Genomic DNA, 14,060 nt, shown 5'->3' with positions numbered 1-14,060 from the left:
CAGGATGCTGAGTATGCTGCATTTGCAATATTGTTTTCAGCTTTGAGCACTCTGCTATAGGAATGGTGTCATTAAGCTGGGAAGAATGCAGAGAAGATTTACAAGGATGTTTGCCAGGTCTCAAGGGACTGTGTAATAGAAAAAGAGTTGAGCAGGCTAGGATTTTATTCATTGGAGCATAGGAGAATTAGGGATGATCTTTTAGAGATGTACGAAATCATGTGGAGCATAGATGATGTGAATGCAGTTTTTCTTCCCCTAGGCTGGGGAATCAAGAACTAGAGGGAATAAGTTTAAGTGAGGAGGCAAAGGTTTAGTAAGAACCTGAGGGGCAACTTTTTTTTAACCCAGAGGGTGATCCTTGTATAAAATGAACTGCTAGAAGTGGTTGAGAAGATACATTGGCAAAATTTAAAAGGCACGTGGACAGGCACATGGATGGAAAAGGTTTAGAGGAATAAGGGTCAATGAGGTTAGCTTAGATGGCCACTGTTCGGCATGGATTGGTTGAGATTAAGGGTCTGTTTCTGTGCTATATGACTCTATGACACTGGGACAACTACATTTTTCATCTTCCTTTGGTGCCAGGGGATCCTTTACATCCAGAAGAGAGAGCAGACTGGGCAAGTTTGAATAATTCATTCTGAAAGCAGCAACCTCAACAGTGCTGTTTCCACAGCATTGTAGAAGTGAATTAAGCACTGAAATCTCTGGGGTGGGACTTGTCAACACTGAGACAATGCTGCCAGCACAATAAAGAACAAGGTCAATCTTGTACAAGGATGCTAGTTATTCCTATGTTGATTATAACATACATTGAGTGAGTCTTGCATACCTTATCCTCCAGTTTGTCCATTAGCGTATCTGACAGGTGTCCAACCTTTGTCATTAACAAGGCCACAGTCTTTGCATCCGTGATCTCTGCCCACCTCAATTCCACATGTTTTATTATATCACTCAGCAACACCTTCTGTTGGTCTGACTGTGCAAAACTGGTGTAGTAGTCAAGAAGCGAAGTGAGATGTTTAAAAGTTAGCCGTCTCAGCCGCCAGTGGACCTCGTTTTCAATAGACCGAAGGACTGGGTTTTTAGCATCAATTCCGATGAAAAAGAGGCTCCGTAGCAAGCTGATCAAGTTCCCATTCCATACGATTGAAACCTGAAAAGAAAAAAAAGCAACATATAGACTGTAAACAACAGGAATTCTGCAGATGCTGGAAATTCAAGCAACATACATCAAAGTTGCTGGTGAACGCAGCAGGCCAAGCAGCATCTATAGGAAGAGGTGCAGTCGACGTTTCAGGCCGAGACCCTTCGTCAGGACTAACTGAAGGAAGGGTCTCGGCCTGAAACGTCGACTGCACCTCTTCCTATAGATGCTGCTTGGCCTGCTGCGTTCACCAGCAACTTTGATGTATGTTGCTAACATATAGACTGTCCTTGATTTGTTTTCTAGCATTTATGGTGGAAAATATTCTCACTTAATTTGCAACTGGCATGCAGTGCAGTTCAGTAACCCCACTCGGTACAATGGAAAAACAGGTGAGACAGAGAGAGAGATGAAGATTCAGGTAATTTATACTTTTGGTTAATTGACACAATCCTAGATGTGCAAGAACTTTTAAGCATTTTCACAGCTATGAAGTGTGATTATGACTGGAGACACAAGAGATTGCAGATACTGGATTCGGCAGCAACAAACGAAATGCTGGAGGAACTCAGTGGGTCAGACAGCATAGAACATAGAATAGTACAGCACAGTACAGTCCCTTCAGCCCACAATGTTGTGCCGACCCTCAAACCCTGCCTCCCATATAAGCCCCCACCTTAAATTCCTCCATATACCTGTCTAGTAGTCTCTTAAACTTCACTAGTGTATCTGCCTCCACCACTGACTCAGGTAGTGCATTCCACACACCAAATACTCTGAGTAAAAAACCTTCCTCTAATATCCCCCTTGAACTTCCCACCCCTTACCTTAGAGCCATGTCCTCTTGTATTGAGCAGTGGTGCCCTGGGGAAGAGGCGCTGGCTATCCACTCTATCTATTCCTCTTATTATCTTGTACACCTCTATCATGTCTCCTCTCATCCTCCTTCACTCCAAAGAGTAAAGCCCTAGCTCCCTTAATCTCTGATCATAATGCATACTTTCTAAACCAGGCAGCATCCTGATAAATCTCCTCTGTACCTTTTCCAATGCTTCCACATCCTTCCTATAGTGAGGTGACCAGAACTGGACACAGTACTCCAAGTGTGGCCTAACCAGAGTTTTATAGAGCTGCATCATTACATCGCGACTCGTAAACTCTATCCCTCGACTTATGAAAGCTAACACCCCATAAGCTTTCTTAACTACCCTATCCACCTGTGAGGCAACTTTCAGGGATCTGTGGACATGTACCCCGAGATCCCTCTGCTCCTCCACACTACCAAGTATCCTGCCATTTACTTCATACTCTGCCTTGGAGTTTGTCCTTCCAAAGTGTACCACCTCACACTTCTCTGGGTTGAACTCCATCTGCCACTTCTCAGCCCACTTCTGCATCCTATCAATGTCTCTCTGCAATCTTTGACAATCCTCTACACTATCTACAACACCACCAACCTTTGTGTCGTCTGCAAACTTGCCAACCCACCCTTCTACCCCCACATCCAGGTCGTTAATAAAAATCACAAAAAGTAGAGGTCCCAGAACAGATTCCTGTGGGACACCACTAGTCACAATCCTCCAATCTGAATGTACTCCCTCCACCACCACCCTCTGCCTTCTGCAGGCAAGCCAATTCTGAATCGACCTGGCCAAACTTCCCTGGATCCCATGCCTTCTAACTTTCTGAATAAGTCTACCGTGTGGAACCTTGTCAAATGCCTTACTAAAATCCATGTAGATCACATCCACGGCACTACCCTCTAAGTAAAAAAGTGAATGGGTAACATTATGGGTTAAGACCCTTCATTTGGATTTGTTAAAATATTTCTAGGGCCAGGCACAGCAGGAAGGGCCCAAGCTCCCCAGGGCCTTGCCAATCAGTACCCAAAAGCATTAAGAACACTCAAAGGATTGGCAAGCATAGGTAGCTGTCTGCTTACTGTGATGGGCCAGATGAACAGAAACATTCTGTGGTCCATTTATATTGTACTTTGTTGATCAAGAGTAGGTTGACAGAATCGTACCTTGGGTTGATAGAAGACCTGGAATCATCACTCACATTCAGAGCAGATTGAGAAATTTCTAAGTCCTTACAACACAAGGGAATCATGGGCCTGGGTCATACCCCTTTGTAGATATTTCTCAAACCAGCAGTGCAAAAATAATTGATGATGGCTTGTGGCCACATTACTAATTTGCATCTTGCAGAGCAGTCTAGCAAGGGTAAATGCAGGGTGTCTGTATCCAAATATTTCTACAAGTGAGAGAAAGAAATATTGACACAGGAGGAAGAAAGGTTATGAAAAAGCTTTCACAACCATTGTGTTGGTGCTAACTGCTTGCAAAATATACAAAGTACATGTGGAGCTTAAAGGCAGAGATTGGAGGAAAATGCAGAAAAAAATATGTAGCTGAGGTAATACAGAAGACCAAACACTCAGACCCTGCATAGCACTGCTTTACATAGCGCTCCACCTCTGAGGAATGCATCCTCTACGTTAAGTGGGGTCTGAGTGTATTGGGGATACAAAGGAGGATAAGTAGTAGAGAAATTAAAGGGACTAAAAGTTAACAAATCCTCTTAATCTGGTAACTTACTGAGAAGCACATAGATGTGATCTAAGAACCTAGGCCAGACAGAATAATGATGGTAAATTTCCCTCCCTTAGGGAAGTAAACTATATTTTTAAGATAACCCACTAGATTCACGATCTTCATTAATGATAATAAACTTTTTTAGTTCCACACTTATTAAATTAAAATTCTAATTTCTGCTCCCAGATCAACTATACATGCCTTAGAATACAGGTCCAGTGCAACCACTGCACTACTGTGAAGGTGTTGTGCGTTTACATGAGAAAAAGTGAGGGACCAAGTGAGCACAATGGTGAGAGTGAAAGTCAGTTTGGCAGAGTATGAAACTGTCCAATAGAGTGATTATTCACAGAATTCTTCAACCACAGACAGATTTCCACATGAGTATTTTACATTCATAAAGCAAAAGCAATGTATTGAAGATGAAGGAAAGGACAACAGAAAATGCTGGGAATACTCAGTAGGTTGGGCAGTATTTCTGGATGAAGAAGCAGGATTAGCAATTCAGGTAACAACATTTCAATATAACTCGAAATAACGAAGATATAAAAGAATGATTTTTGCAGAGGAAAAAAAATGTGGAGACCAAGAGAGACTGAATGATACAAGTGATGGTGGTGTCAGTTGAAAGGTGGTGGTAAAGGCTAATGAATATAAAAAAGGACATCTGAGGGAAAGATATGAATTAAATCTGAAATTACCAAGAGGACAAAAGAAAGCATGTTCACAATGTGAAAGACAAGGGAATAATGAAGAACAGCCAGCCAATATTGTTTCTTTATTTAAGAAGGACAGCAAGGATAAGCTGGATAAAGGCAAGCTAGTGAGTTTACTTCTGTGGTAGGAAAGTTCTGGAGAAAATTCTAAAGGATAGAATTTATGTAAATTTGTCAACGTAGTAAGTAATCAGAGATAGTATGTTTTGTGTAAAAAAAATCGTATTTCGCTAATCTGATAGACTTTTTGATGAGATAACTAAGGTTATTGAAGGTAGGGCAATAGACATTGACATATGGATTTCCATCAGGCATTTGACAAGGTCCCACATGGTAGAATGTCTAGGAACATGGGATCCAAGGTCTGCTCTTTCACTTCTTCCTATCCCATCATCCAGAACCTCACACTCTTTCCATATAAGTTTGACCAATTTATGATGTGGACTGAAAAAGACAAACATAGGTTGCGCAGCTGTTCTGCACAATGTTTTTATTATGTATGGGAGACACTAAGCTTCCAGTTGCTTTTCACTATAACTCCCAATCTCACTCTAGCTTCATACAAACCCGAGGGACAGCACCTCACCTTCCAACTACTTATATTAAAATGTTCTGCACTAAAGAATAAGTTAAGACAATTTCAGATATTCTCATATTTCTAACATTAAGGTTTTTTATTCTTCCCTCTTCTGGTTATTTCAGATTTCATCCATCTTCTATTTACATCAGCAGTCTTTATTACTCTTACAGCTGGCAATAACACCACTTCCGTCATTCAATTACTCCAGGTCTGTAACACAGGCCTACTCTTTGGTCCCTTCCAAACCCACCATTATAAAAAAAATCTTTTAAATTCTGATTTTATCTTATTCTAATAAAAGTATCAACTCAAAACATCAATTCTCTTTCTCAAGCATGTATGTTTCCTAACCTGCCGAATACTTTCATTACTTTCTATTCTTATTTTAAGTTCATTTTTGGATACTCTAGAAAGGAGAAAATTTATTGCCCATCTCTGGTTACCTTACTGCAACAGAGTGATTTAATAAGGCATAAACATAAGAGATTCTGCTGTTGCCAGAAACCCGGAGCAACACACACACAAAATGCTGGAGGAAATCAGCATCTATGGAGAGGAATAAATAGCTGACGTTTCAGGCCAAGACACTTCATCAGAACTGGAAAGGAAGGGGAAAGCCACCAGAAAAAGGTGATGAGGGGAAGGAGTACAAGCTGGTGAGTGATAGGGGAAACCAGGTGAGGAGGAAAGTAGTGGGGGAGGAAATTTAGGATCAATCATAAACAGAAGCAATATAAAAGATAAAGCAAGTATGAACATCAGGTTTCCAGTATTCATGAAGGATATCTGACACCTTCACGCTCACTTTTTGCTACTGGCTGCATATACATTCTAGATTCGTATAAATTGGATGTAAATTCTTAAAACTATCATGCTTTAACTTCACCATGCCTGGATTATAATTCTGACAGTATAATACCCAAAAACTATTATTCCAGCTGGTGATACACTGACAACATAGTATTTCACTACATGTATCATCCCTGATGAGCCAAGTTTCTCACAAAATGAAAGTCACCAACCTGTCTGTCAATGGTGTTCAAAAGATGCTTGAAGCGCTCGTCCCCCATGATATCCTGAGGGTCCAGCTTCTGACTTATCTTCAGGACACAAATACGAATAAGCACTGAGGCTGCTTGGTTCCCATTGATTTTCTGGTCACTGGGAATCTGTAGGAGCTCCTCTACACTCTGGGCTAACTCAATCAGCTCCTTCATCTTTGTGTCCTCTGGGTGCTGGCTGAAGGGTTTTTCAGCAGCAGAAGGCAAGTCAGTTTGGTGGCAAACAGCAGACATGTGCACACCAGCAAACGGCACAGACGACCAGTACTGTTCAGGCATGATTCGCCTGCAGGTAGTTAGCACAGTAGCGGAGACTGGAACAGTGAGGAACGAAGCACTCAGGTGCCGGATGCACCTGGGCATGAGCCGGGCTGTCATTGCCATTGCAAAGTGAACAGGTAAAAGCACTTCAAACTTTATATCTCATGATACCTAAAGTTTAAAAAAAAAGGAAATTATGATGTTCATATTAAACACTTCTGTCTGCAGTAATGATTCAACCAGCTAAACATCAAACTCTGAAGCTAGTTACATCATTCAATGAGAAACAGTACTCCAACAATGGCTTAACCAATGTGTTATAAAATTGTACCAAGACTTTTAAAAAATCTCTAGTATTCTAATATAGGTAGGATATGATTCCATTGGAGGTGGTGCAGTGATTTACCAGAACATTATCTTGGTATAATGTCCTGGTCAATCTCCACTGCACCACCTCCAATGGAATGACATTTTCCTATATTAGTATACAGAAAACAGTACTCCAACAATGGCTTCACCAATGCATTCTAAAATTATACCAAGACTTAAAAAACTCTTGTATTCTATACCTTGACTAGTGAAAGGAAATGTCATGCGATCTTCTTCACCACCTCATCCATCTGCATTGCTATCTTCAGGGTTCTTTGGACTTGTATACAAAGGGCCCTCTGTTCCTCATTACCCTGTATGTCCCTACCATTTATTATGTAGACACTACCCTTGTTAGTCCTTCCAAAGTGCATTACTTTGCACTTGCCAGGTTTAAATCCCATCTGTCTTTGTTCTGTCAACCTTACCAACTCATTATATATCATGCTGTAGCCTACAACTTTCCTCACCACAATCAATACTACCATTTTGTCACCTGAAAACTTCCTAATTCATATTCGAGTCTCTACCAAAGAAGGTATATAAGGTGCTTCTTTCCTCCGCTACCCCGCTGGTCACCCTTGGGCAAGGTGTAGCATCTTTGTAGCACTCCACTCGGAGTCACTTGAAGCCATGGGAGCAGGTGGTGGATGGTCATATCAGCAGCTGGTCCATATCACAAGTCCTGGTTATGCAACCACTGACACCAGGCAGACTGTCTCTGAAGGGTATTGATAACGACTGGGGTCACCAATCTCGTAAAGACACTGTATAGAAGGCAGTAATGGTAAATTATGTCTGTAGAAAAATTTGCCAAGAACTATCATTGTCATGAGACCATGGTTGCCCACATCATAAGACATAGCATATAATGATGATGAATTCATATCCATATTGTTAGATTACATATTTTAAATGTCCCTGCGATGATCTCATTTACCTAGTATGGAATACTCACATACTAGCAAAGGTTTCTAATATATTAAGATTTTTTAATTGAATTTGATGAACTGGGTTCTGTTAGGTTTTTATATATTTCATAAAAAAACATAAGGAATCTATCCAAAAAGACCTGTCAGCCTAAATCTCCTTCAACTTCAACTCAAAAATGTTCCACTGAACTTGATGAAATTCCACTAATATCCAGAACATGGCAAATAATTCTGAATTTCAGAAGGACACTGCAACTTAAGTGTTTTAGTTTAAGCAATAGCCTAGCCCAGGAAAAAGTGGCCAAGAGGTCAGGATATTGAGAAACAATTTACAGCTATAGGGGGAAACTGATGAAGTTGAAACCCACGCTCAATTAGTTTCCACTTTCCAAATTCTGGAATAAACTCACTGCATAAAGTCCGTAAGATTGTTTTATTTTTATGAAAATAACATCAAACTGAAATTTCAAGTGCTATCAAAGAAAGAATGAAAAGTTGTTTTCAGCTCATTTACATGTATTGCATGATAATGCGCAGCAAGGTTCACGTTGAAGATTTGGCACTTCATGTGAAGATGAGTACAATCATTCATTTGGTTTATCTTCGCTACATTTTACCATTGAGCCTCAATAGGTAGAACTTATCTGTAAAACTTCACTGTGTAAAAGGGTAAGGAGATTACACTGAATTATTTAACACTAGAAAACTCGTGTGATTATACAGTAATTTTTTTTTCAGTAATTGTCACGGAACCAACATATTCCACCACCTTCCCCATATCTACCTTCCATGCTCCATGGATACTGGATAGCTTTGAGTATATTCTAGTTTAGTCAGTTGGGAAGGAAGTGGTAAATGCTAATGGGTAAAGTTATCCGACTGGAAAAGGGGAGGGGGACAGGGTCCAAAACAAGATAAAGAATATACAATAACTGGAACCTTGGAGCATATGTGCACAGATGTGTAAAGTTCACAAGGCGGGTCAGTAAGGTGTTGAAAAGATATGCAAGATTACCCAAGCAATCAGGAAGGGTATGCTGGAACTATATATGACACTAGTTAGGCAACAACACAAGTACAGCCAAATTACAGGAAAAATGGGATTGTGCAAGAGATAACACAAGGAAGATCCATGAGAATGTTCCCAGGACTGGAAAATTCTGATGTCGAAAGACAGGATGAGTTAGTTCTATTCACTTTGGAAGAGAGAGGATGCAGAATGGAAATCCATGGCATAGTATGGTGAGCTTAATAGGAAGAAACTACTTTCCTTCATAGTAAGATCAAAAATGAGGGGACACCGATCTGAAGTAATTGAAACCTGGATTGGATTGTATTAGGTTTAAGGAGAGGTTGAACAAACTTGGACTGTTTTCACCAGTGTCAATAGCCAAGAGGTGAATTGATAGTATATCAATCATGCCATGGCAGCATAGGGGTTAGTGCAACACTATTACAACGGAGCATTCTGGAGTGCGGTGTTCAAAAGACTAGTTCTCTCCATGACCTCATGGGTTTTCTTTGGGTTCTCCAGTTTCCTCCCACAGTACAAAAATGTACCATAATTTACATAGAGCCATCAAGGTGGCAAAACAGCAACACAAGGACAAAATCCAGTCACAATTCTGCAACAAATAACACCTGCAGCGTGTGACAAGGACTGCACACCATCGCGGACTTCCAAGAAGAAATGCAGCAGAACAGCTAACATTGCCATCTTGCTACCGGACAAGCCAAATGTTTCATTGCTCTCGATTCGAGGTTGGCAGGACTCAACCCCCAAGGAGAGCCGCCAACGAGACCTGCACCTTGGTAATCTCCAAAGTTGAGGTACGCAGAACATTCCAACGTGTCAACAGCCGCAAGGCAGCGGCACCCCAGGGTGCGTTCTCAATTCGCCTACCGACGGAACCGGTCTGCCGATGATGCCATAGCCGCAGCACTGCACACCGTCCTCGCTCACTTGGAGAAGACGGATGCATATGTTAGAATGCTGTTCCTGGACTACAGTTCAGCATTTAACACCATACTTCCCTCCAGACTTGACAGGAAGCTCAGACCTCTGCCTGCACCCCGCCTTGTGCACCTGGATCCTAGGCTTCCCATCGGATTGCCGACAGGTGGTAAGGATGGGCTCCCTCACCTCTGCCCCTCAACAAAGGTGCCCCACACCCTCCCCCACGTTGTGTCCTGAGTCTCCACCTCGCTCTCTTTACACCCACGACTGTGCTGCCCACACAGCTCCAGTCTGCTGATCAAATTCACAGATCACATGATTTTGATCAGCTTTATCTCTAGTGGTGATGAGACAGCCTACAGATGAGAGTTTGACACCCTGACACAGTGATGCCAGGATGACAACCTCTCCCTCAATGTCCAAAAAACAAAAGAGCTGATCGTGGATTACAGGAGGAACCAAGACAGGCTCTCCCTGCTCAACATTAATGGGTCTGCAGTTCAGAGGGTGAGTAGCTTCAAGTTCCTTGGTTGACACATCACCAAAGATCTCACCTGGACTATAAACACTGGCTGTATGGCAAAAAAAAGCACAACAGCGTCTCTTCCTCCTCAGGCAAGTGAAGTAGTTTGGCACGAGCCCCCAAATCCTCAAGAACTTTTACAGGGGCACCATGGAGAGCACCTTGACTGGCTGTATCACCGCTTGGTACGGGAATTGCACCAACCTTGATCAATGGGTACTGTAGAGAGTGGTACAGGCAGCCCAGCGCATCTGTGGATGTGAATTTCCCTCCACTGAGGACATTTACAGCATCAGGTGCAGAAAGAACACCTGGAGGATCGTCAGGGAAACCAGTCATCCCAACCATAAACTGTTTCAGCTGCTTCTGTCTGGCAAACAGTACCGCAGCATTAAAGCCAGGGCCAACAAGCTATGGGATAGCTTCTTTCTACAAGCCATTAGGCTCATAAATTCACATGTCTGTACATTGCAACGCAAAGATTATTACTCACTCATGTTGTGGGATGGATGTAAGATTTAAATATATTCAATTCAATTAGTAAGTCAATTAGCCATTATAAATTGTCCTGTGATTAAGGTAGTGTTGAATAGGTGCGTTGCTGGGCAGTGTGGCTCGTTGGACCAGAAGGTCCCTGTTCCGTGTTGTATCTCCAAATAAATAAAAAGTTATGAGAGGCACAAACAGGATAAACAGATTCTTTATATGTCAAATACTAGAAGGCATATGTTTAACCTGAGATAAAGGCAAGGCAGTTTAATTTTACAGAGTGGCAGATGCCCAAAATCATGTTAGGAGGGGAGGTATAAGCAAATATGATGGTGATATTTAGGAGGCATCTAGACATACGTATGAACAGACAGGGAACAGAGATGTGGACTACATGCAGGCAGATGGGTTTAGTTTAGATTGGCATCCTGATCGGTGCCGATAAGGTGGCCTGTAGTAAATCATGGACACAAGAGATCCTGCAGACGCTGGAGATCTTGAGGACCACACACAAAATGCTGGTGGAGCTCAGGAGGTCAAGCAGCAATTATGGACAGTCAATGTTTTGGGTCAAGACCTTTTATGAGGCCTGGAATGTAAGGGGGCAGAAACCAGAATAAGTTGGAGAGAGGAGGAGGAGTGCAAGCTTTCAGGAGACCACAAGAGGGGATGATCAACCAAAACATCAAATATTTATTTCCCTCACCAACACTTTGTGTTGCTCATATACTGAATTATTCTATTACCTCTATCAAATCTCTGATTCTTCAGTTTAAAATTTCAACTGAAATTCCTTGCCCCTGAACCACTTTGGTAATGTATTATTTCTACAATCTTTAAGACTTTCACATATAATTATGTGAATTATATACAATATTTCGCTGTAGTCTGATTGGAGTAATGCTCCTTTTCGTTTCCAATATTTGGAAAGTGGAAACTACTTGAAGAGCATGGGTTCCATTTTATTAGTTTCCTTCTTTAACACCCAGCTGTTTAACACCCTGACCTCCTAGCCACACCTTCAGGCATTCCAGTCCAGGTGTTGAAACACATTTGCCATCGCAATGGAACAGGACGCGGATATTACCAGAGAAGAACGACGACCCTGGGGGTGGAAAGAACGGGCTAGATCTCCAGAAAGAGGGTGAAAGTGGAGCTGGCAGATGCCATTGCACCAGGGCTGCAGTGTCCCTGGGGGGAATGAGACCGTGGCTCTACTTCTGACGGGTTAAAATGGCCAGGTTCCTTCTCTCCCTGCCGAGTCTTGTAAACCACCCCCGGCCCGGGGGCCCCGGGTTTAACTCACTGGGGGTCACAGCACCCAGACACTCACCCTCACTCCCGAGTCCGGCATGGCCGTCCTTCAACGTCTCACGTCATTTGACGTGCGCACGGCCCTCACGCGCGGCGCCGTGACGTACCAGGAAACATTTCCCGGTGAGAAGCACCAGTGATACGTCATTGGAGCAGAGTCACTCCGCAACTGGTCGATGCAAATCCAAAAGTAAATCGATATCACATTTGAAACAATAAACAAAAGATTCCGCAGACGCTGGAAATTTTCAGCAACACACACAAAATGCTGGAGGAACTCAGCAAAAGTCAGACAGAATCCAGAGAACTGATCTGGTTAAGGGTCTCGGCATGAAACGTCGACTGCCTACTGCCTTCCATAGATACTACCCGATTTGCTGAGTTCCTTCAACACTTTGTGTGTGCAAAATTTGAAATATTGCCGGCTTCTTCCTCAAGACTTCACTTCTAATTTTCCAGTTCTGCGAACTAACTCCTCCCCAGCTCCCACACTTCCCGGATATTCGCAGATACAGAAATGCCTCAGTTCCGGCGGGCTAGCCTAACTCCACCATCATCATCAGGTGCCGTGCCCAGTTTGAGTTTTGACAGCTATGGCTCTCACACTCCTGTTTCGGGCCAAGTAGATCAATTCATTGGTATTCATTTCCAGTTCTCTGGCTGCTGTCTCCATCTCCATCATCACTTGTCTTTGTCTTCCTCTTGCTTTCTTCCCTTCAATCTTTCCCATAATTACTGTGTATTCTAACACCTCTTTCCTAATCACATGCCCAATGAAGTTACGATGCCTTTTCATGATCTCATACATTATTTCTCTTTTTGTGTTTGCTCTGTTCATGACATCCCTGTTAGATATTCGTTTCGTCCATGATATTCTTTGCATCCTCCTCAAAAACCACATCTCTGCTGCTTCAATTCGTTTCCTCATGTTACTAGAAATTATCCAACATTCTGAGCCACATAACTTGGATAAATCTAACATTTCAGTACGCTGAGGCGGGTTGTCATGCCTAGTTTAGTATTGGTCAGTATACTCTTCATGCTCATAAGGTGTCTTTTGCCATCCCTATTCTTCTATTGATGTCCATGTCGCACCTGACATCTGATGCCACCCAGCTTCCTAAGTTGCAAATGTTCTGTACTTGTTTTATGTCTTCCCCGTTTATTCTCAGCCTGCAGATAGGATTCTCCTTCTTTTTGGATATCACCATACATTGTTTTTTTGCAATTGATAGATAACCCATTTTTGAACTTTCTTCAACTATATTAATTAAGTTTTTTAAAATGCAAACACGGGAAAATCTGCAGATGCTGGAAATTCAAGCAACACACACAAAATGCTGGTGGAACGCAGTAGGCCAGGCAGCATCTATAGGAAGTAGTACAGTCGACGTTTCGGGTCGAGACTCTTCGTCAGGACTAATGGAAAAAAGAGATAGTAAGAGATTTGAAAGTGGGAGGGGGAGGGGGAGACCCGAAATGATAGGAGAAGACAGGAGGGGGAGGGATGAAGCCAAGAGCTGGGAAGTTGATTGGAAAAAGGGATACAAGAAAGAAAGGGGGAGGGGAGCACCAGAGGAAGATGGAGAACAGGCAAGGAGTTATTGTGAGAGGGAAAGAGAGAGAGATAAATAATAAATTAGGGATGGGGTAAGGAGGAGAGGAGGGGCATTAACAGAAGTTAGAGATATCAATCCCCTTCTTACCCCATCCCTAATGTATTATTTATTTTTTCTCTTTCTTTCCCTCTCACAATAACTCCTTGCCTGTTCTCCATCTTCCTCTGGTGCTCCCCTCCCCCTTTCTTCCTTCCAAGGCCTTCCGTCCTAATGATACTCCCCCTTCTCCAGCCTTGTATCCCTTTTGCCAATCAACTTCCCAGCTCTTGGCTTCATCCCTCCCCCTCCTGTCTTCTCCTATCATTTTGGGTCTCCTCCTCCCCCTTTCAAATCTCTTACTTCCCTTAGCCTGGCGAAGGGTCTCCACTTGAAACGTCGACTGTACATCTTCCTATAGATACTGCCTGGCCTGCTGCGTTCCAACAGCATTTTGTGTCAATTAAGTTTTGTAGTTCTTCCTCCATACTTGCAATTAACAGTGTCATCTGCATA

The 14,060-nt window shown here is 42.5% G+C and overlaps 1 protein-coding gene across 2 annotated transcripts in view; it reads right to left on the bottom strand.

Moving 5' to 3' along the window:
• Nucleotides 1–12,415, bottom strand: part of tbrg4 (transforming growth factor beta regulator 4) — a 33,735-nt gene extending 21,320 nt beyond the window's left edge. Inside the window, exons 1-3 of one of the 2 annotated variants that reach the window (XM_063057294.1) lie at nt 11,969–12,415; nt 6,066–6,536; nt 836–1,159 (exon numbers count right to left, since the gene is read on the bottom strand). In XM_063057294.1, coding sequence (XP_062913364.1) covers nt 836–1,159; nt 6,066–6,488 — 747 coding nt within the window. In that variant the 5' untranslated portion in view covers nt 6,489–6,536; nt 11,969–12,415. The remainder of the gene's footprint in view (nt 1–835; nt 1,160–6,065; nt 6,537–11,968) is intronic. The other variant, XM_063057288.1, reaches the window with a different exon arrangement.
• Nucleotides 12,416–14,060: the final 1,645 nt, after the last annotated feature.

Source organism: Mobula hypostoma, chromosome 1 (assembly GCF_963921235.1).
Source record: "Mobula hypostoma chromosome 1, sMobHyp1.1, whole genome shotgun sequence".
NCBI classification, from domain to species: domain Eukaryota; kingdom Metazoa; phylum Chordata; class Chondrichthyes; order Myliobatiformes; family Myliobatidae; genus Mobula; species Mobula hypostoma.
The sequence above is the reverse complement of the archived record's forward strand: the minus strand, read 5'-3'. Positions and strand labels throughout refer to the sequence as shown.